Genomic DNA, 22,855 nt, shown 5'->3' with positions numbered 1-22,855 from the left:
TCTCAGAAGCCTGGGAACTTACTTTCCATTCCTACCCAAACTCTTCTTGCTTAGCTCCAGATACTCACAAGTAAGTTCATTTTGGTAGATATTTGAAATACATGTATGAGATGAAAAACTTCTCAACACTTGAGAGTATACTCACCACTAAGGCATAGTCCTGTAGTCCTGACTGTTACCTCAGATAACTCAGTTGGCTGAAACAGGAGGAATTATTTAAGTCCATGAGTCTAAGAAAAGTTACATCAAGAGAAAAATGTTAGACAAAACCATGAGGGTCACAGGTGGTATGTGAGCAAAAATAGTTGCTACTTGCTTATCTGGTACTATCTGCCAACCTCTCTCTCTCTCTCTCTCTCTCTCTCTCTCTCTCTCTCTCTCTCTCTCTCTCTCTCTCTCCCTCCCTCCCTCCCTCCCTCCCTCCCTCTCAAAAAGCAGTTTCTATTGTACTCATCACTGGGCAACAATTTACTCCCAATTTTAGTGACACTAAACCACAAACATTTCACCTCAGTTGTGCTGGGGCGGCAACTCAGGAGCTATTGAGTGAGCTGAGTGCTGACTCAGTCTCATGCTGTTGCAATCAAGACTAAGGTTGCATTCATCTGAAGTTATCCTCGGGCTGGACATCTGTGATCAACGTAACTTATTTGCATGACTGTTGGCAGGAGGCCTTGGTTCCCTGTTGATTGTTCTTTCCCTGTGGGGCTTTCTGTAGAACTGTTGATGTATCCTCATGATATGGCAGCTGACTTCTTCCAGAGAGGGTCTTCCAGGGGAGAGTAAAAAGGCAGTTGCAGTTTGGTTTTTGTTTTTGTTTTTTAATGTCCTAGTCTCAGCAGTTGTATGCTGTCACATCCACTTTAATCATCAGGAGAAAATCACTAGACTGCGCAAGAGGAATTAGGCACCATTTCCTAAAGTGGTTAAGTGTCAGAGCTGTGCACACATTTTAAAATGAAATGACTCTACTCATCAGTACTAAGTTAAAGGGGTGTAGATTAGAAGACTAGATGTGCCTCATGAGGGCTTAAGTCTGTTTTGTTACTTAATTTTAAAAAGCATTTTATTTAGTGTATTTCTCTGTTTGAGTGTTTCGTCTGCACGTATGTGTGTGTGTGATGTGCTTGTATGCTGTACCCACAAGGGCAGGAGGGAGTGGTGGATACCCTGGGATTGGAGTACAAATGGAGTACAGATGGTGGTAAGCTTCTGTGGGAGTGCTGGGAATCAAATCCCATCCTCTGATTCATTGCAAGAGCAACCAGTACCTTAACCATTGAGCTATTTCTTTCTTTTTCTTAAAGATTTTTAAATTTATTTTACTTATATCAATACACTGTAGCTGTCTTCAGACACATCAGAAGAGGGCATCAGATCCCATTATAGATGATTGTGAGCCACCATATGGTTGATGGGAATTGAACTCAGGACCTCTGGAAGAGTAGTCAGTGCTCTTAACCGCTGAGCCATCTCTCCAGCCCCTTAAGCCATTTCTTTAGTCTTCTATTATACTATTTTTAATGATTTTCAAATAAAATAATAATAGCCTATATTTTCATATCTTTTTTATTCTACTATGATATTTAAACTTTGAGTGAGATTTCTTAGACTTTCTTATATTTATTTTTACTTCCAATTGTGTGTGTCCGTGTGTGTGTGTGTGTGTGTGCACTCACATGAGTGCACATGCATGAATGCAGTTTCCTGTGGAGGACACTAGATGCCCTGGAGCTGGAGTTACAGGATGTTGTGAGCCACAAGATGTAGATACTGGAAAGTAAACATGGGTTTCCTCCTAAGTTGCTGAGCCAGGGAAACTGTGAAATGAAATATTTGAGGTTCAATGTACAGTACATACTACTGAGCCATCTCTCTGACCCCTAGACACTTTTGTTAAATATATCTGCTTATCTGTCACAGTGCTTAATATCATTTATATATTTTGTATATATAAGTATACATCAATTCATATATATAGTTTGTGTTCTCAGACAGTGTCCTAGATGTATCCATGAGCAATAAATAAATAGTCACCATCTTTGTGTAAGTTCTTGGGCTTTCTACAGGGAATGAGAAAAGATACTAAACATTTAATCACATATATGAATATATATTTACAAATTGAGTTACTCTTTCATGCACACATACAACACACACTCAAACACACACAACAGAATAGGGTTACTGTGAGCATGAGAAACACAGAAAGTTCAGCTGAAGTTAGAATTTTGCCAAATGGATAAGAGGATAAAGAATCCAGAGTTTAAAAGACTGATGAAGACGATATTAAAATGACATTCCAACCTATGCTCAAGTATTTTTGTTTAACCTCAGAGAATCAACTTAAACTCTATTTTATGTGTATGGGATGTTTTGTCTGCACATATGTGTGTGTACCACTTGGATGCCTGGTGCTCATAGTGAAAGGTCCGGGACTCCCCAGAAAGGTGGTCCACTTAAGTCACAGGATAGCACGCACCCAAAGGACACACGAGAGACCGAGAGACCGTCTTGCTGTAAAGCACATGAGGTGGTTTATTAAATCAGAGCTCTGGGCCAGCCCATATCCCCATATCTCACATAGGGGATAGAGGGACTGACCTCGTGGCTCAGGGGCATAGCGCTTATATATGGGCGGGGTGGGGAAAAAACGAACTTTCGCGCGGGTGCACAGGATTGGTTGTTTTACCTTTTTTGAACACTAGTAGGCCGTAGCATGGGGGCAGGGTGTAGTTCTTCCCTTGGCCAGTCAGTTTCTGGGATGTTCTTAACAGGCCTTTGTCCTGTAACTCCCCCTCCTCTGTAACTAATTAGATGGACCCAAACCTGCTGGCAGGTGCTTTTCTGCCCAAGGTCTAAGGCGAAAAATTTACACATATTTCATAAGATGGCCTTTATAATTTTTCACTCTACAATAGAAGCCATAAAATATCACTGGATACCCTGAGACTGGAGTTATGGGACGATTGCGAGCCACCATGTGGGTGGTGGGAATTGAATGCAGGTCCTCTGGAAGAGTAACCTGTGCTCTTAACAGCTAAGCTATCTTTCCAGTCCCTGTATGCATATATTTTTGCTGAACTGTACAAATTGGGCTGCCTCTTATATTCTGTCTTGTCTTTTCTTCTTGATGTTAGAATTGATATATATTGGTATGAACCTACTCATTAGATCAAAATAGTTACAACTGTGTGAGAGAAAGGACACTTCCTGTCTAAGTTTTATTTATTTATTGTCTACCTCAAAAGCCATTTTTAGAAAAAAAAAAATACAACAGAAAACTCACATAACACCCACACCATTTTCTCCAAGTAAATTTGGAGGACTCTGTCACTTTGGGCATTAATTCCCATAACTGTATATGTATTTGTAAAGCATATTCATTTATTTTTTAGAGTGCTGGGAGTTAAACCCAGCTGTATGTTAGACAAGTATTCTTCCAATGTTATACTCCCAGCATGAGAATAACAATTTAAAAGAATACAATTACCATATGCCCTATTTTGGATCAACATCTTTAGTTATGTTGCCTACTTAATACCCATGACAACCTTTATAAATATGTACAATTATGCTGATTTTATAAAGACATCCAGACATCACCACCCCTCGATCACAGAGACCTGAGATGGTCCTAGCAGACTTCAAAGTTCCTACCTTGGTCGCTGCAGAAACTTTATCTTGTGTCCTACTTTGCTAACCCATTTCCTTCCAGTTCTGCTGGCCTCCTTTCCCTGACAGAAGTGAGCCAAACTCTTCTCTACCTCAGAATCATGCATTTGCTGTTTAATCTGTTCAGAAGGCTCTCCATGTGGTGGCATAGTGGGCCACCTTCTGATCTCAAATGTCTTCAAAATTTATTCTCTTTCATATCCCATAATATCCTTTTATTTCAACTGTAGCACTTACTACATTAAGACATTTTCATGATTTATTATTGTTCTATGCATCTGTACATGTGGACCTCATGCCAGCTTTAAGTGGTTCCATGAATCCAATTCAGGTCACCTGACTTCCATGACAAGCGCGCCTTTGCCCACTGAACCATCATCTCTCTGGCCCCTATCCACATCATTTTTAATTTCCTTATTAGATTACAAGCAGGTCAGTACTTTATTTCCTGCTTCTGCTCATGTAGTTGATATCAAAAGGCTGCACCTTGGGGCCGGAAAGTGATTCACTGGTTATGTGAGCTTCCGGCTCGTCCGCAAGATCTCTGTGTGTTTGTGGAGTGTATTCATTTAGTTTTAGGGTGCTGGGGGTTAAACTCAGGGCCTTCTGTGTGCCAGGCAAATACTCTACCAAAGTTACACTCCCAGCCTGTCAATAACAATTTAAAAGAACACAGTCACTGAGCCTAGAGCGACAGCTCAAAGGGTAAATTATTTGGGAAAGAAAAAGGCTGAATCTGGAAATGTAACTCAGTTGGGAAAGCACTTGCCTAGCATGCAGGAGATCGTAGATTCGATTTCCACACAGCACATACTCAATGTTCAATGTATGCCGGTAATTACACTAGGAAATAAGGGGACCAGAGTTCAAGCTGCATAGTGAGTGCCAAGGCAGCCTGAGTTACAAGTCTCAAAAAAAAAAAAAAAAAAAATCTGGGATGGAGAGATAGATAGCTCAGCGGTTAAGAGCACTGATTGCTCTTTCAGAGGTCCTAAGTTCAATTCCCATCAACCACATGGTGGGTCACAACCATCTGTAATGGGATCCGATGCCCTCTTCTGGTGTGTCTAAAGACAACTACAGTGTATTCATACATAAAACAATGTTTGTCATTTCTTCTTCCTTTTCAGTTTATTACAGATCCTTTGACATTCTAGGAAAGCAGTGACTTAATATTGAGCAGTCATTACTTACTTTGGCCTGAAGGGGACAGTGTGACCGGAGACCATCTTCAGCGCTTTTAAGGCTTTCTGCCGCTCTAGGTGATTCAAGATACAGATTTAGGCACTGGGTTGAAAGGCGGGCCAGACGGAAGGGGCGGGGCCAGCCACGATCCCGCCCCAGGCCGCCTCTGCCCCCTCGCCCCGCCCCCTCCCCCGCCCGGGCTGCCATGGCCCTTCCCGGCATCCCCTATGAGCGACGGCTTCTCATCATGGCGGACCCTAGAGATAAGGCGCTTCAGGACTACCGCAAGAAGCTGCTCGAGCACAAGGAGATTGACGGCCGTCTTAAGGAGTGTGAGTGAGCCTTGACACACTCTCTAGTTCCTGGACCGGCTTCCGTCTCTGCTAGAGCGGAGGCTTCGGCTGAGCCCGAAAACAGAGCGCCCGGCTTGGGAAGGCCTGAGTCCAGGGACGAGGCGCTTTGTCATCCCGCCCCGCGCTGGGGTGCAGCACCGCCTCGGCCGTGGGTATGGCCCCAGTCCCAGTCCGGTGGCTTAGGGAGCAGCCACGATTCCGAGATGGAAGGGAAGGAGAGGATTAGAGGAGTGAGGAACAAGTGGGCTGGCGATATATCCTGAGTGCAAGGAAGGTTGGGGGTCTCGGGAACCGGGAACCGGAGGACGCTTGAGTCGAAGAAGCGCCAGCGGGACTTGGACTCACTGAGGCGGCTTGTACTTGGAGTGGAAAGGGCCCAGTGGTTGTAATAGCCTTTCTCGTCTTTCCTCGTACCAAGTTTTCTGTACACCCTGAGCATTTGCGTTTTGAAAATCCTGTGTTATTTAATTATATGAGAGAATGCCAGAACCTATGATTCGGTGAGGAATTGCGTTGGTTGACTTTATTTAGTATTGACAACCAGAGAGTAAGCCAGGTGATCTAGTGTAGCTATGGGAGGCCTGATTCACAGATTGTCATTTAGTTTTGTAGCAAATCTGAAGGTGGCAGGATGTCACTATCTGTTAAGACTGTAACTTAAAAATATTTTGTACCAAGAAAATAGATATATGATAATTTTTCTGTTACATTTCCTTTTAAGACATGCTACCTATCCATTACAAACTGCAAAATCTTTCTTTGTGGTTTGATACAGTGGGTATGAAACCTACATAAGGTAAAAGAGACCTAAGTAAAAATCTTAACGCAGTTATTGTTTAATTTAAAATGTTAAATTTTTATTATTTCAGTAAGGGAGCAATTAAAAGAACTTACCAAGCAGTATGAAAAGTCTGAAAATGATCTGAAGGCACTACAAAGTGTTGGACAGGTAAGTAATAAAGTTTGAAAGTATTTTGCCATTTTTAAGCTATTGGCAAAAGGTAATGCACCTTTTATCTCTTTCAGATTGTAGGTGAAGTGCTTAAACAGTTAACAGAAGAAAAATGTAAGTGGATTAACTTACTAATTTGTTAAAAAACAAAAGCCCCAGTTCCTTCCCAACTTTTGAAATGCCTGTTTTATTTTGATTTTTGAGGCCAGGTACTAACTACTATGTAGCTCTGGATGCAGCTTCCTGTGTAGACTAGGCTGGCCTTGAACTCACAAGAGATCTACCTACCTTTGCTTTCCAGTGCCAGGATTTTAGGCATGTGTGCCATTATGGAAGGGTATTTTAATTCTTACTGCATTTATTCGTGTGTGTGTGTGTGTGTGTGTGTGTCCGTGTCCATCCCCATACACACATGTGTATATGTGTGTGGATGCCTGTACATGTGCTACAGCACACCTGTGGAGATCAAAGGAAAATTTGTGGGAGTTGGTTTTCTCCTTCTACCATATAAGATTGGATCCAGTGATTGACCTTAGTCAGATCAATGGGCTTGGGTGTAAGTGCCTTTATTTCATAAGCTATCAGGATAGCCCTGAAGTGCCAAGTATTCTAGTGACAAGTTTGTCTTTTATATAAGCTAAATTTTGTATTTACTGTTCTTGGAGGTCAGAAATAAAACTGCACTCACTGTAGATGTATTTGTTTTCTAACTTTGTTTTTCAATTCGTTCTTCTAGTCATTGTTAAAGCAACAAATGGACCAAGATATGTCGTAGGTTGTCGTCGGCAGGTAATGTTTTCCATTTGTATAGGCTTTGTAAATGAGAAAAACACTTCTATGTACATTATTTAATTCTTGAGGTGGGCAGGTGAGGCGTTGTGCCCATACTCCCAAGAGTGCTTTGTTCAGACACAGCAAAGGACTAGCAAAGTGTGGAATTTCTTAGTCCCTACTGCTTCACATTGTCCTGGTTAGAGATCTGTACTTAGAAATCAAATCATTTTAGAACTAGAAAAAAAAAATGGTTTAGTATGATATCTTTCTTGAAGAGGGCATCAATTATCCATGTTTTACATTTAAACATTCAAAAGTGTTACTTACAGACTCTGCAGTAGTTAATTTTTTAGTCATTTAGACCAGAATAGGCAAATTAAAATGCCCCTGAATTTTGTTTTGCAGACTTTACAATGTCAGTGAGTAGTTTAGAATGATTCAGTAGCATCTGCAATTTATATACCATTCTGTTCTTTAGGAAGTGTCTTAAGCATTTACTGAAGGACTTTTCTGGGAGTATTTGTTATACTGAGTTTAAGTTTTCATTGTTGGTTTTGTTTTTTGCAACTAGATCTTGCTATGTAGCCTATAGTGGCTTTAAGCTAACAATACTGGTACCTCAGCCTCCTGAGTGCTAGTCCAAGTTTTTGCCATTTTCAGGTTTTAAAACATTGATATAATGTGACTCTAGAATAATATTTAACATTACAGCTAAAGTTAATCTTAGGATTTCAGCATATAATTGGATATTTTTCTAATTGAATACTACAAGCCTAGGAGCTGGAGAGTGCCTCAGTAGTTAAAAGCATGGGGAGTTCTTTCAGAGGACCTGGGTTCGATTCCCAGCATTCACACAAGGGCTCACAATCATCTGTAACTCCATTCCTAAGGGATCTGGTGTCTCCATAGCCACCTGCCTGGTAACACAGCATACATGCTGGCAAAACACCCATATACATATAAATAAAGATGTAGAAAGTATTACAGGCCTAGGGTTGGGGATGTAGCTCAGTAGCAAAATACATGACAAGCATATGAGACACCCTGGGTTCAGTCCCTAGCAATGAAATGGATTTTTATTATGTTTTAATCAGCTCTTGCATTCCTTTCAAGGCCCTCTGAGTGCCAAAATTTGGCTTTTTTTTTTTTTTTTTTTTTTTTTTTTCCCTCTCTCTGAGACAGGGTTTCTCTGTGTAGCCCTGGCTGTCCTGGAACTTACTCTGTAGATCAGGCTGGCCTTGAACTCAGAAATCCGCCTGTCTGCCTCCCAAGTGCTGGGATTAAAGGCGTGGGCCACCACTGCCCGGCTTAGAATTTGGCATTTCTAAGATACTGTTTTGAAAGAGCTTCTATTGATTTATCTCTTCAAGTACTTTGCTTATAAAGGTCTTTTTAAAAATGTTTAATCCATTAAATTTAGTGTTTTGACTATTTTTACACGTGTGTGTGTGTGGGGGTGCATGCATGTGATTGTGTAATGCACCTATAGGAAGGCTAGAGCAGGACATCAATCTCTGTATTATTGCTTTGGGACAGGGTCTCATAGAACTGGAAGTCTTGGCTAGGCTAGCTGGCCAGTGATCTTGGGATCTGCCTATTCCCACCTACCAATGTTAGACTAATAGGCACCAGTAGCCATGCCTGGCTTTTTATAGAAATGAGAGAGATAGGAGCTTACATCTTCCCTCTTGAAAACAGCACTGAGCAGTTTCCTTACCCCTTACTTCATTTTGAAATGACTAAGGTAACACCATCCTCTCCCAGTGTTATTTTGTGCCTGCCCAGCTATTTCTCAGCCTTCATCCCCAGCATCCACATCACCTTGATGATGCTTCTAGGACTGTCCATGATTTTGACCATGGTCCAAATGTATAATGTAGTGTCTGGAAGATAACTGGTGGGCCTTGCAAAGGAAGCAAATGTTAATAATAACTCCAAATCCCACACCAATGCAACCACCCTCATACAGCCCTTACGTAATTACAGTTTTGTTTCTAAAAATGCTTTGCCCCTGAGCTTGGGCACCAAAAACCTTTCCAAAGAAAACCCACTCTTGGTCTGACAACAGTTTCGATTTATCTCATGAGTGTTGTTATCAGTAACTTTCTAGATCATTTCTGTTTTAGTGAGCACAATCTCCTAAATTTGTAGTTCATTGTAGAGTCCTGTACAAAGTAGTTAAAATTCTAAAAATAGAGTGGCAAACAATTTTTTGAAACTGTTGGAATGCAACTTTTTATTTCTGACGAGTGAGATTTTCAGTATATATTCAGTGTGTCTATAGAATAGACTATCCAATTGTAACCAAGGAAGTCAACATGCTTAAGTGTACAGTAATTATCTAACATGATGTGCTCAGTATGAGGACTATTGTGTACAAGGACTATCCTGGAATTCATATTGTAGACCTGGCTGGTCTTAAACTTAAGAGATCTGTCTGTCTCTGACTCCGAAGTGCTGGATTAAATGTGCAGTAGCACCACAGGCTTGCATTCCTCAGTACGTTAATAGAAATCTTTTAAAAAAGAGACCTGTTTCTGTATCTCTTAGGATCATGTATATATGCATTTTTCCTTCTAGAAGATGTTCAAAGTGTATTTTATAGATATACTTGCAAACCATTTTTTCTTTTCTTTTTCCCTAAAATATTCACTAAGGAATTTTTTTTTTTAGTTCTATTGACAGGGAGTTTATAATGTGATATTTGTGTCTTATATGTAGTATAAAAATGTATATGGCTTCTGAATATTAGGCTCTTGTTAAAGTAGTGTTTCCCTTTTTAAATGTTTGTGTAATATCTTTTGTTTTATGAAACCAGCTTGATAAAAGTAAGCTGAAGCCAGGAACCAGAGTTGCTTTGGATATGACCACACTAACCATAATGAGGTGGGTTCCTCATTGTTTAGTTTACATTCCATTTGCAAGTGGGGATGTTTTCTAAAGTACAGGATTTGTGAAATCATCAAAGATTTTACTACTTCTTACCTATTAAGTTTAATGTCTTTAGAAGGAACTTATAGGTGCTTGCATAATCTACAAGCTAAGAGGAAATCTTTTGAAAGAAAAGTTTCTGATTTTTTTCTTCCTAGATATCTGCCAAGAGAGGTGGATCCATTGGTTTACAACATGTCTCATGAGGATCCTGGAAATGTATCTTATTCTGAGATTGGAGGCCTGTCAGAACAGATTCGGGAATTAAGAGAGGTGGGTGTTGTATTCTCTGATCTCAGACTATTGCCCTGTTGTTTTAGGATGTCTGAAGGGAGAAACAGGGTGTAAAATTACATTTTAGGGTTTTTGTTGTTGTTGTTACTACTGTACAGTTGGTGTTTTGTTTTGTTTTTGCCTCAATAGTGCCTTCTACTTACTAGACATTTGTAACTCTGCTGAGAATAGCAGTGAATTTCTAGCTGTAAGGATTACTGCTGCTTGTTATTTTGGAGATGTTTGGTGTTAGGAAAATCACTTTTTTGTGGTCAAAGAAGAATGTAAGAGAAAGTGAAGATATATTGGTATCTAATGCCTTTGCTACTTAAAGTTCCAACTGTCTTCAGTGTGCTAAGGTCAATTAGTTGCACACTGGGCAACATGCTATATGGTTTTCCTAAACTTAGTGATGTTAACATCTCAGTTCAATAAAAACTGTGTTACCTTGACCCTAAGTATTTTTATTTTTTTTCAAACTAGTTCTTTAGAATACTGGCTATAGAAGTTTATAAGCTTTCAAGTGATGAATTAGATTAGGATTGCCTTGTCTTATAACCTGGGAAGTTACACTGTCTTACTGGTTTATTTTTCCTGAGTCTAAGTATTTCGGAATGAATGAGAGGAGTTGGGAGTAGTTCTTGGATGGGTAGTTCATGGTGGTTCATAATTCTTAGACTTCAGCTCATTAAACTTTTGAAACCGTTGTTAAAGTACACACTCCTTGGGCTATTAAGATGGCTTAGTCAGTAAAAATGTTTGCCACGTAGACTGGGTTGGATCCCTGGGACACAGGTAAAAGAGGACAGAAGAACTGACTCCAAAAAGTTGTCTTGTGTCACCCACAATTGTGCCGTGGTACACACGCTCCTCCTCATCACCCACAAGTGCATTAGCACATGCGTGTGCACACAGACCCATAGGGACACATACATGTATTTGTACACAGAGTAATACATTTTTAAAAATTTTAAAGGAAATTGGTCTCTGAGTGGTTTGAAGATTGGAGTAGAGCACAAGCCTTCCAGGCAATATGAAAACCAAATTTTTCTTGGCAATAAAAAAGAAGCACTGGCCTGATTATGAAATAAAAGTATATACTGAGTTCAAGTTAGTGAGAGGGTAAGAGAAGGAAAAGGAAATGTTTTCATGAAACTTGCCTCCCACAGTGCTTGGCTGTATCCTATCTGCCAAAGAATAGGGTACACAGACACACACCACACACTTTATCCTCGGATATTTTAGAATGTTGGTTTTGGTTTTTTCACACTTTTGCTTATACTAATCATGCTTTATGGCTTTATAGCTATCAAACAGATGCTATTTCAAGTCATTGGTACTGTAAATAAATTGGATAACCGGATCCTCTCCCTCTTCCTCCTCTTCTCTTCTTCCTTCTTTTCTTCTTCTCCTCATATACCTCAGGCCTTAAATTCATTGCACATCTGAAAGTTACTTTGAACTTATGATCCTCCTGCACTCTCCCCTCCCTGTGCTGCAGGTTGTGAGCACTCATTGCCACACTCTCAGCTGTGCTGGAGATAGACCCCAGGCTTGGGCATGGTAGGTGAGGCACGCACTCTACCAACCGAGTACATGGCCATCCCTTTCTTCCTTCTTTTTTAATCCTCTGAATTAGAGTAAAAAATAAAAGAACCTTTTTTTTAAGGCTGTGACATACTGCCAACAGAGGAAATTTTATGTCTTTTGTGATAGTAACCAATTATGATGTCAGAAACATTGCTTGTTTTGTGACTATTTTGCATTGTATTCTGTAAATTATTATAGATCCTTTTATTCTTTGCTGATTATGATTATTTTGTAATCCTGGGAATTCAACTTAGGACTTCACATGCCAGGCAAGTGCTCCACCCCTGAGCTGCACTCGTTCTTTTTCACTTTGTCTTTTGAGACACATCTTCCAGAGCTTCCTGTCATCCTGCACTGGCCTCCCAAGTAGCATGGATTGCAGATGTATGCCACTGGCCCAACTTCTCTGTTGCTTTATACTGTAATTTTTATCAAGGTGAAATATGTACCTGACATAAATGTACAGATTTTTTAATATATAATTCTAATACATTTTTACAAAGTATATACATGTATACAATCTAATATGTAGCTTGCTAAAAACAGCCACTATTTTTTAATTTTTGGTTTTAAGAGATTTCCATCTGAAATAAAAACAATATTTAAGTCATTTTGTACAGCATGAAAGTGTAGTTCTCTCATAGATTATAACATGGTATTATTAGACTTTAAATGTTTTAAAATATATTACAATTTTTTACTGCCTAAGAAACATACAACTTCTTTTCCAGGTAATAGAATTACCTCTTACAAATCCAGAATTATTCCAGCGTGTAGGAATAATACCTCCAAAAGGCTGTTTGCTATATGGACCGCCAGGTTGGTATCAAATTATCTCTGCCCCTTCAGAAAAGGAGTAGATAAAGGAATTAAAAAATAGTAATACAGGAATTTAATATAGGTAATTCCAATCTCCACTCTATTGAGAGTAAAGGCTGGTATCTGCTCTTCCGTCAGGCATGTGGAGTTCTTCTGTGCCTTGTCCCAGTCCATGTAATTCTATATACCATAGTCCTTAAAGCTCATTTCATAGAAACGGATGCTCCTGAGACACTCTGATGGAGCTGCAAGATCAGAACCACTGGCATCAAACTAACGTATTATTTGAGTCTTTCCTTGTGTTGACATCTATTGATGGTACAGAGACATTGTGGTAAAGCTGCTCACCACTGGCATCACCAATGCTGGTACTCACTGTTCTTGACCACCACATACTTACAAGTGTCAGCAGAAATGCCAGTTTCACTTTGAATGTTGCTAGTAAAGGGATAAAAATAATAAATTTTATTAAAATTTCATTCTCAAGAAATGTGTTTTTGTGATGAAATGGAAAAAAGTACAGAAAGTACTTCTGTACAATTGAAAAGTATAGTGTGTTCAGGCTAAGCACTCATGTAGCAATTTGAGGGGGAGGCTTTACATGGAATAGTTTTTACTTGAAAGGACGGTTTGCAGTCTGTGGTGACTCAGATTGTTGCTTTCTGGTGATTAGATAATTGGTTATTTAGTCTGGCAATTGGTTATTTAGCTTATAGTTTTTCTAGAACAAGTGAAATAAGTAGTACAGACTGTTAATAGTCATAAAATTTGAGATAGCAAGTAAAATTAGAACTTTTAAAAACAACTTATTTTTATGAATATGTGTGTCTTAGGGTTTCTATTGACCATGATCAACTCAGAGAAGAAAGGGTTTATTTCAGCTTTTGGCTCTCATGTTATACTCTGTTGTCGAGGAAAGTCAAGGAAGGAACTCAAACAGGGCAGGAATCTGAAGGCAGGAGCTGATAGAGGCCATGGAGGTGTGCTACTTACTGGCTTTCCCATTATGGTTAACTTAGCCGGCCTTCTTATAACACTTAGGACCACTGGACCAAGACTGGTACCTCCAGTAACAAGCTAGACCCTCCCACATCAATCACTAATTAAGAAAATGTACCACAGGCTTGCCCAGTTGGGGAGATTTTCTAAATTGAGGTTCCTTATCAAATGACTCTAGCTTGTATCAAGTTGACATACCTACATGTGTGTCTGTGTGCCACGTACATACTTGGTGTCCAAAGAGGCCAGAAGAGAGTGTCAGATTTCTTAATACTAGAGTTACAGATGGTTGTGAGGAATTGAACCTGGGTCCTCTGGAAGAACAGTTATTAATTGCTGAGCTATCTCTCCAGCCTGAAAATTAGAACTTTTGAAAAATGTTTACCAGACCCAGTGGATTTGACAGCTTTAGTATGTTAATTCTAGAAGATTTAGTGATGAGATGGATAGTAATACCAGTAGATGATTTTGAATATTTTATAGTGAAAAATATCAATATTTAAGGGAATTGCATAATTCACTGGCCCTCTAGTTTTCAAATAACTAATGATTGGTGCTAAAGATACCATATACATGTAAAGGATCTGTTCAGGAGCTGGAGAGATGGCTCAGCAGTTGAGAGCACTGGCTCCTCTTCCAGAGTTCATGAGTTCAATTCGCAGCGCTCGCACAGTGGCTCACAACCATGCATAACTATAGTCCCAGGAGATCCAATATCCTCTTCTGGGGTACAGGTGTACATGTAGGCAAAACACCTATATACATAAAATACATAAATAATTTTTAAAAAGACCTGTTCTATGTGCATAGCCCATATTGTAAGAGTAACTTTTTATTTATTTCTAAAGTTTTGTATTCATTATGCTTAAAATTGCAAGATGAGATACTGTCTCAAACCTGTTAGAATGGCTATTACCAAGAAAAGAGTGAATCAATGTAATGAAACCAGGCATTGGCAAAGATGGAGAGATGAGAAACTTATATTGCTGATAGGAATGTAAATTGATGCAGCCATTTTAGAAAACAGTATGAGGTTCTTCAGAAAATTAAAAATGAAAGTACTATATACCTTAGCAATTGAGGGTGTGTGTGTGTGTGTATGTATGTGTGCAAGGCAGCTGAAATTAGTATGTTAAAGAGATGTTGGCACCTCCATGTTTATTGTAATGCTACTACAGCGTCCAAAGTAGAATACGGTTGAGTCTTCACAAAGAAGTAACTCTGTCATTTGTGTCGACATGGATAAATCTTGCAGTGATGATACTAAGTGAAGTGAGCAGGCACACAAAGACAGATACCACATGATCTCACTTGTGTGGGGGATTTTAGAAAGTTGAACTTATAGAGAATGATTTGTTTAAGAGGGCCTGAGGGAAGAGGGATGGGTTGAGTTCACAGAAAAAAACACTAAAAAGTTAGCTGTTGGTGTATTAAGTATTTCCAATTGATAAAAGAAGATTTGGTTTTCACCACAAAGTAATAAACATGAGTTAATAGATTTGTTAATTATCACAGTTTAATCATTCTACAGTGTATACATGTACCAATGTCACATTTTTAATGTTATAGTTATTCGCCAATTTAAATCTGGAGGGGTATTTAAGCTAAAAAAAAAATTTTAGGAGGGATATTTAAAGTTAAATTTTTTAAAAAGATTTATTTATTTTTATATATTTGGATACATTGTTGCTGTCTTCAGACACACCAGAAAAGGGCTTCAGATCCTATTACAGATGGTTGTGAGCCATCATGTGGTTGCTGGGAATTGAACTCTGAATCCCTTGAAGAGCAGTAAGTGCTCTTAACCACTGAGCCATCTCTCCAACCCTAAGTTAAATATTAAAGTTAATATTGCAAGTAAATTACTTTAGAATTTTAAATAAAAATTCTATGTAGAGTTTAGCTTCAGTTTTAGAGAATTCACTACTGATATGATTGTGGTATTGGCCATGTGCTTTTGTGTATCTGTGCAGATGAATGCCATATGTGGGTGGGTGCCCATAGAGGCCAGAAGCGGGTGTCCGGTCACCTGTAACCGGAGTTACAGGTGATTTTAAGATGCTTTAAGAGGTACACTGACTGAACTCTTGTCCTTGGGAAGAGCAGCAATCATCTTAAGTACTGAGCCATCTCCCCAGCTCCAAGAGTTGTTGAAAGGCTTTTAAAAATGGTTCTGCTTTCAACCCAACCTCATTTCATATTTCTAGGCACTGGGAAAACACTCTTGGCACGAGCTGTTGCCAGCCAGCTGGACTGCAACTTCCTAAAGGTAAGGGGAAATTCTTTTATATTTTTTAAATGAAATTTATTAGATTTATCTAATTTTATTACTATTTTTCTTTTAAACAGGTTGTATCTAGTTCTATTGTAGACAAGTACATTGGTGAAAGTGCTCGTTTGATTAGAGAAATGTTTAATTATGCCAGGGACCACCAGCCATGCATCATTTTTATGGATGAAATTGATGCTATTGGTAAGAACAAAACCTTTTCAATTTTATCTTAAATGCTTTTTGTTAGAAGTTGTTTACAAACCTGAAAGAACCTCCTGTCTGACCAGTAGCTATGACTTGTCTGAAGTAGGTAGCACTATGAGTGGGCATCCTCAGAGGACCACCTGCCTGAATAGGACTCTTCAGAGGTTAGAGAGCATGACTGGTTTTAGTGAATAACCTTGAGCATTACAGAATGAGAAGTATTCCAAAATCATTTCTAACTCAGTATAACTCTTACTATTTAAGTTTTACTTAGTATTTTTAACACCAGCTACTATTACATTCTGTTTTATTAAATGGTGGGCACAGAACAAAAGAATAATGTCTATATATTTCCAAATTTATTACTTTAGGTGGCCGTCGGTTTTCTGAGGGAACATCAGCTGACAGAGAGATTCAGAGAACTTTAATGGAGGTAATATTTGGTAAAGAGAATTTATAAAGAAACACTTATTAATAAAAAACTAAATATTGCATATTTGTAGGTGAAAGTGTATGAAATGTTTCCAGGAATGAACACATTCCTGTACCATAATCCCTAGTAAGAAAAATGATAAGTGTGTAGTTTGGGAAGATGGCTCAGTGGGTGAGAGTGATTGCTTTGCAAGTATGATGGGCTGAGGTAAAGTCCTAGCACTCATGTAAAAACTTTGCTTGCCAGTTGTGCCAACATAGTGAGGGTAGAGATGAAATAGATGTTATAGGTAAGAACAAAACCTTTTCAATTTTATCTTAAACGCTTTTTGTTAGAAGTTGTTTACAAACCTGAAAGAACCTCCTGTCTGACCGGTAGCTTATTAAGCAAGCTTAGACTTGCTTATTGCCAATGGAGCTTCAGGTTCAGTGAGAGACTCCATCTCCAGGAAGTAAGGCAGAGAGGCTGAGTACAACAATGTCCTTCTGCTGGTAGCCTCCAGAAGGACCCCACATATACATACACACACATGTATGTATCTACACACATACAGAGAAGAAGGAAGTTACTAAAGAACAGGAGAAGACAGGAAAAGGTTGATCAGTGGATACCAGATAGACAGGAACAAGCAATATATTGTCTGTCAGGAACCAGGGCACCTCTGTAAAAATCATATGTATATTTCAGGACTGTGAGAATACAGTGTTTTCACCATAAAGAAATGATGAGTAAGAAGAATATGTTATGTTTAAACTGATTTAAATACTGTAAATGTGAATTAAAGCATATGGTTTAATCTAAATGTGTAGGGGTTTTATTTTTGTTTGGTTTTTAGAAACAGGGTTTCTCCGTGTAGCCCTGGCTGTCCTGGAACTCACTCTGTGGACCAGGCTGGCCTAGAACTCAGAAGTTCGCCTGCCTCTGCCTCCCAAGTGCTGGGATTAAAGGCGTGCACCACCACTGCCTGGCTAAATGTATAGTTTTAATGTTTTCATATAAAGAGGTAAAGTGAGAAAAATGGATACTAAAAAAGAGAGATATAAAATTCTATTTGGTAAAGTTGTACTATTCTATAGTTTGTTTTTTTTTTTTTTTTTAATAGATCAGCTATTCAGATGTATAAATTATATTGTTAAGCGTTTGGTCTGGTTTGGTGAAGGTATAAGTAACATATTAAGATTTTCAGCAGTAAATGAGTTGTATTATGTTTGTGGCTGCTCTGAAAACTACTCCTTGAGCTTTATTACTAAAACTATGAACAGCTAAAGTAGAATTTTTAAATATTTTTTATTCTTTGACAGTTTCTTAAATACATACATGCATGCATACATACAGTGTGTATTCACATCTACTCCACCTCCTCACCCTCACTAACAACCCCAATACCATTCCACCTTGATGGTCTTTCTTTTTAGCAATTCACTGAGTCCAGTTAGTGTTTTCTACTTGAACTGGCAAACTGCTAAGGGCCATACCCTTGAAGAAAAATTGCTTCGTTCCCTGCAGTCATCAATCAGTAACTCCTCATAAGCCCACCAATTGTGTGGGAATTATTGCCTGCCTTGATCTTGGGAAGGTAATCACAGCCACTGTGAGGTCATGACTGCAGGGTATCTCCTATCCAGAAGATTCCAGTCTCCCCTCTACTCTCAGCCCCTAGTTCATGATGGAGTCTGACCCTGGTAGAGTAAACTAGTTTTAATGATGGAACAGATTGGTGATGAAGTGAAGAGGGTGCATAGTGCAAAATCCCATTTGCTGCAAATGGAAACTAGGACTGTCTCTATATACAGTATTTTAAGCTTAAAATATAGTCTTGTGGCTGGAGAGATAGCTCAGTGGTTAAGAGCAGTGGATACTCTTCCAAAGAACCCAGGTTCAGTTCCCAGCACCCACATGACAGTTAACAGCTGTCTCTAACTCCAGTTCCAGGGCTTGTGGCACCCTCACACAGATATACATACAGACAAAACACCAATGAACATTAAAAAAACAAACAAGGGGCAGGAGAGATGTCTCAGTAGTTAAGAACATAGCCTAGGGCACATGAGACCCTGTCTTAAAGCAAAAGCCAAAACTATAAGAGGTATTTTAAAGCAACACAGTTATTAGTGTATTCATATAACTGGTCATATCAACTAGCAGACATCATTAGTCAGCTAGTTTTCTTTTAATAATTTTATTTCATTAAACTTCGTGTATAAGTGCATAAACATGCACATGTTTGGTAAAGTTTTGTCTCTAATTTTTTATTTAGTTACTAAATCAAATGGATGGATTTGATACTCTGCATAGAGTTAAAATGATCATGGCTACAAACAGACCGGATACACTGGATCCTGCTTTGCTGCGCCCAGGAAGATTAGATAGAAAAATACGTGAGTTACTCTCTTTTCTTTATCTGCTCTGTTTTCTCTGTCAATTTTTTCTTTTTACCCAACCTCATTACACTCTATTTAAACTATCATCTGGAGTACAAAATAATTTATTTCTATTTTCAGATATCGATTTACCAAATGAACAAGCAAGATTAGATATATTGAAAATCCACGCAGGCCCTATTACAAAGCATGGTGAAATAGGTAAGGAAGTAGAGTGTTTATTCAAGTGTTCGTCGGGTAAATAAAGTACAGCACAACAGGATGCTGCTGCCTACAGGTTCCCAGGTAGCCTAGGAGTTTATGGAGTCTTCTGAATTTCTTTGTTTTCTCAGAAGAATTAAGTATGAAGATCGGAAGTATTGTTACAAATCGGAGGGCAGCAGAAAAAATATAAAATAGTTACATTTGTGTGCTGGAGAGATGGCTCAGTAGTTAAGAGCTCTGGCTGCTTTCCCAGAGGTCGTGGGTTTATTTCCCAGCACCTGCATGATGGTTCACAACCAACTGTATCTCTAGTCCAAAGAGATCCAGCACCTTCTTCTGGCCTCAGAGGGTGGTGCACATACAAAGATACAGGTAAAACACCCAGACACATAAAAATAAATATGTTTAGCTAGGAAGTGGTAGCGCCTACACTCAAGAAACAGAGACAGGCAGATCTTTGAGTTATCAGCCAGCCTAGTCTACAGAGTTCCAGTACAGCCAGAGCTACACAGAGAAGCCTGTCTCAAAAAAGACCTAAAATAAAAAGATAAATAAGTTTAAAATGAAAATTTAAAATATTATAAAGTGCAAGTGTAAGTAAGGGGCTGAACTGTAGCAAAACATGACTTATAGTTGAGTTCTACGTTGCTGTTTCCTTTTGTAAGAGAGTTTTGTAGTTGCTCATCTGTATCATTCATTTGCATACTATTATGGCTGCCTTCCCATCACAACAGTAGAGTGAAGTAGTTTTGAAAGGACAGAAAGCCTATAAAGCAGGCTTTATTTTTTTCTCCTTTTACACAAAATGCTTTTTGACTTGTGTACTAAGGGAAGCTTAGGGTTGATTGATTACAGGTGTGCAACAGGTTTAATGAGTCACAGCTTTGCATTTACTTCGGTGTTTTTTACAGCTTAAAAGCAGGCACCTCCAAATTTTGATGACATTTTTGGTTAAAAATTCAAAAGTATGTCTCCCTGATTTTCAGTTTACTTTGTAGAGAGTTTAGTTGGTTAATGTTGTAAAATAGTAGCACGGGTAATGCTGTTCAAATTCAAAATGAACTACTCCATTTAAATTTTTTCTATGGACAAAAATCAATATTGAATCTTTTTTATTATCTTGTTGATTTCTGTTATTTTTTTTCTAAACAGATTATGAAGCAATTGTAAAGCTTTCAGATGGCTTTAATGGGGCAGACCTGAGAAATGTTTGTACTGAGGCAGGTAAGAATAAAAAGTTTATTTTTACCATCAGTAACAATGCTCTAAGCTTATCCAGAAGCAGAACTGCACTTTGTCAGGATTTCTGCCTTTTGGTTTGCATTTGAGACTTGATCTCAAGAAGTAGAGCTAAACAACACAAGGGAGGATGCACCACTGTGGTAGTTGACTTTGATTTCTTGTAAGGGACCTCAGGGAAACATACAGAATGCCTTTGAGGGTTGTATGGCTGAACATGCAAGCCTAGAACACTGACTGACCAGCTACCCTCCCTGATCCCCCATTGAAGTCAGCTCTTGGAGATGTGATCTCTAAAGGACTTTCTAATGCCCACAAGCATGTTGTGGGAAACAGATTGCACGACTATTTGGTACACTGTGGCTAGAACTAAAGTGGACCAGTTCCATGGGACCAGTATTTCAAAGATTTGCTCTAAAAGTCTGAGGTCCTGGAATTTGTTTAAAATGAAGTTTTTAAATACAGTTTTGATTTTCATGATGCTAGTTTTATTTTTGGTAACAAATGACTTTGAAACACTGCCTAGCTGAAGTCATTTAGTTTTTATTCAGAATATTCAGACCCAAGGCATGTCTGCAGTAGTCTTTGTAATTACTATTTCATTGTTAATAAGTCAGCTAACATGACTTGAAATATCTAGGGTAATTTATCACATTATCAGACCACATTATTATCAAGGATGACTTTTGGGAAAAGCTAAAGTCAAAAAGCAGTGCTGAGATTTTAAAGGCTGATGCTGTCATATTTTGATAAGTGCTTTTTTTTCTCACATTGAAAACCTTTGAAGGAAATCGCACATTAATGGGAACCATATATTTGTATACATGGATATATTATATAATACTTAGATCAGATTAAACTTACCTGTCTTCTCAAACATGTAACCATCTCTTCACTGTGAAAACACCTAAAATCCTTTTTTTTCTAACTTTTTGAAATATACAGTGTATAGTGATTATCCTGCCTCTCCCTCCCAAGGACTAGGATTATAGCCTTGTAGCACACGGTACAGATGATTGAACCAGTGTTTATAATTTAGGCGACATTCCACTGACAGCTATATTCCCAACCTTAAGCCTTGCTTAGTGACAGGTAATCATTATTAAAGTTCCTAGAAGTTGGTCATTTAGTTTTGCAATGCTGGAGATAAAACCCAAGACCTTGCATATATTAAGCAAACATCTTACCTGTTCCACTAGGTGGATGAATAGCCTAGCCCAAATATTTTGTTCTTTTGGGCAGTTGTTGTATATGGTATTAAGAAACTTCAGCCAAGAATGTATAGGTCTTGATAGTTTCAGGTGTTTTTATTAAGTACTACCACTTAATACTACCAGTATTTTTATTAGATGAATATTAGTTTTATTAAGTACTACACAGTCCAGATTTAAATGTTCAGATAATTGTGTTATCTGCTTCATTTCAAAAATAATGCTCGCTCTACTTATGAAAATGTATGAAGAAGCACTACTGGCTCAGAAGTAGTAAATAAATACCTCTTCACATTTCCTCCATAGAGATAAGATTACTTAGTTTTCTTTCACCTTTTCTTCTGAGATCAGGCCTTGACATGTTAGGGTGATCTTAAACTTGCAGTCCTCCAGTTGCAGTCTGCTAAGTGCTGAGGTATTTATAGGTATGTGCTACTGTTCCCAGCTTAGTTTTCTTACTGATTGAACTGCATTTCACATACTATAAGCAGCAATTTGTTTCATTTTCCACAGGTATGTTTGCAATTCGTGCCGATCATGATTTTGTAGTTCAGGAAGACTTCATGAAAGCAGTCAGAAAAGTGGCTGACTCCAAGAAGCTAGAGTCGAAACTGGACTATAAACCTGTGTAATTTACTATAAGGTGTTTGGTGGCTGCATGACAGACATTTGCTTAATGTAAAAATAAAGTTAAGGAAAATAATGTATGTATTGGCAATGAGCTCATTAAAAGTGAATAAACATGTATAAGCAACATAATAGTATGTAATTCAGTAATTCTTTTAAAATTGGTACAGAAGAAAGTTGTATGTTTGTTAATGTTGCATTTACTGCAGCAGACTACGAAAGACACACTGAAGCTCTTTGTATTTGCTTTGTGAGCTTTTTGTACAACATTCAAAATGGTTTGAGATAGTAGAGGAGAGCATTTCTTATGACTTATTTTATATTTTGTTTTCCTCGTCCTAAAAAAAAAGCAATAAAATCTGTTTAACTTGTCCTATATATATTCTTGTCTTTTCTAAGAGCACATTTATTCTAGTCCTTTTGGATCAATATAGTATATGATTTGTATATGATTTGAGAGCCTGGATGAAATTGAAAATTAAAATAGGGCTTTGAATTTTATTTTTAAACAGTACTCACAGAGTCCACAAAATTGTCTTCTTGTATATATCATAGAGTGTGGGTATGGAGTATATACATGCACTTGTGTCTTCCAAGAAATTACCTATTGTTACATATTTGGTTAATATGTAACAATATAATTTTAACTTTTTAAAGATTATGACTGGATGTAATATAGTTAATTTGGTTTATGTGAAAAAATAATTCCCTTTTGAGGTCTAGATCTAGGAAA

The 22,855-nt window shown here is 38.3% G+C and overlaps 1 protein-coding gene across 1 annotated transcript; it reads left to right on the top strand.

The window, feature by feature from the left end:
- The first annotated feature begins 5,049 nt into the window (after window positions 1–5,049).
- Psmc6 (proteasome 26S subunit, ATPase 6) lies at window positions 5,050–22,500 on the top strand. Its single transcript, XM_034498445.2, has 14 exons — window positions 5,050–5,192; window positions 6,083–6,162; window positions 6,240–6,279; window positions 6,902–6,954; window positions 9,758–9,825; window positions 10,029–10,143; window positions 12,465–12,552; window positions 15,759–15,820; window positions 15,901–16,024; window positions 16,399–16,460; window positions 18,718–18,838; window positions 18,962–19,042; window positions 20,198–20,269; window positions 22,009–22,500. Exons 1-14 carry the CDS (start codon window positions 5,066–5,068, stop codon window positions 22,125–22,127), a joined length of 1,212 nt encoding a protein of 403 aa, XP_034354336.2. The 5' UTR covers window positions 5,050–5,065; the 3' UTR covers window positions 22,128–22,500.
- The last annotated feature ends 355 nt before the right edge of the window (window positions 22,501–22,855 follow it).

This window comes from Arvicanthis niloticus, chromosome 3 (genome assembly GCF_011762505.2).
Source record: "Arvicanthis niloticus isolate mArvNil1 chromosome 3, mArvNil1.pat.X, whole genome shotgun sequence".
In the NCBI taxonomy this organism is placed as follows: Eukaryota; Metazoa; Chordata; class Mammalia; order Rodentia; family Muridae; genus Arvicanthis; species Arvicanthis niloticus.
The sequence above is the reverse complement of the archived record's forward strand: the minus strand, read 5'-3'. Positions and strand labels throughout refer to the sequence as shown.

Coding starts and splice junctions, on each gene's coding strand:
- Psmc6 (XM_034498445.2), top strand. CDS start 5,066: ATGGCCCTTCCCGGCATCCCCTATGAGCGACGGCTTCTCATCATGGCG. Junction 18,839..18,961: donor AAGATTAGATAGAAAAATAC/GTGAGTTACTCT, acceptor TTCTATTTTCAG/ATATCGATTTACCAAATGAA. Junction 19,043..20,197: donor TACAAAGCATGGTGAAATAG/GTAAGGAAGTAG, acceptor TTTTCTAAACAG/ATTATGAAGCAATTGTAAAG.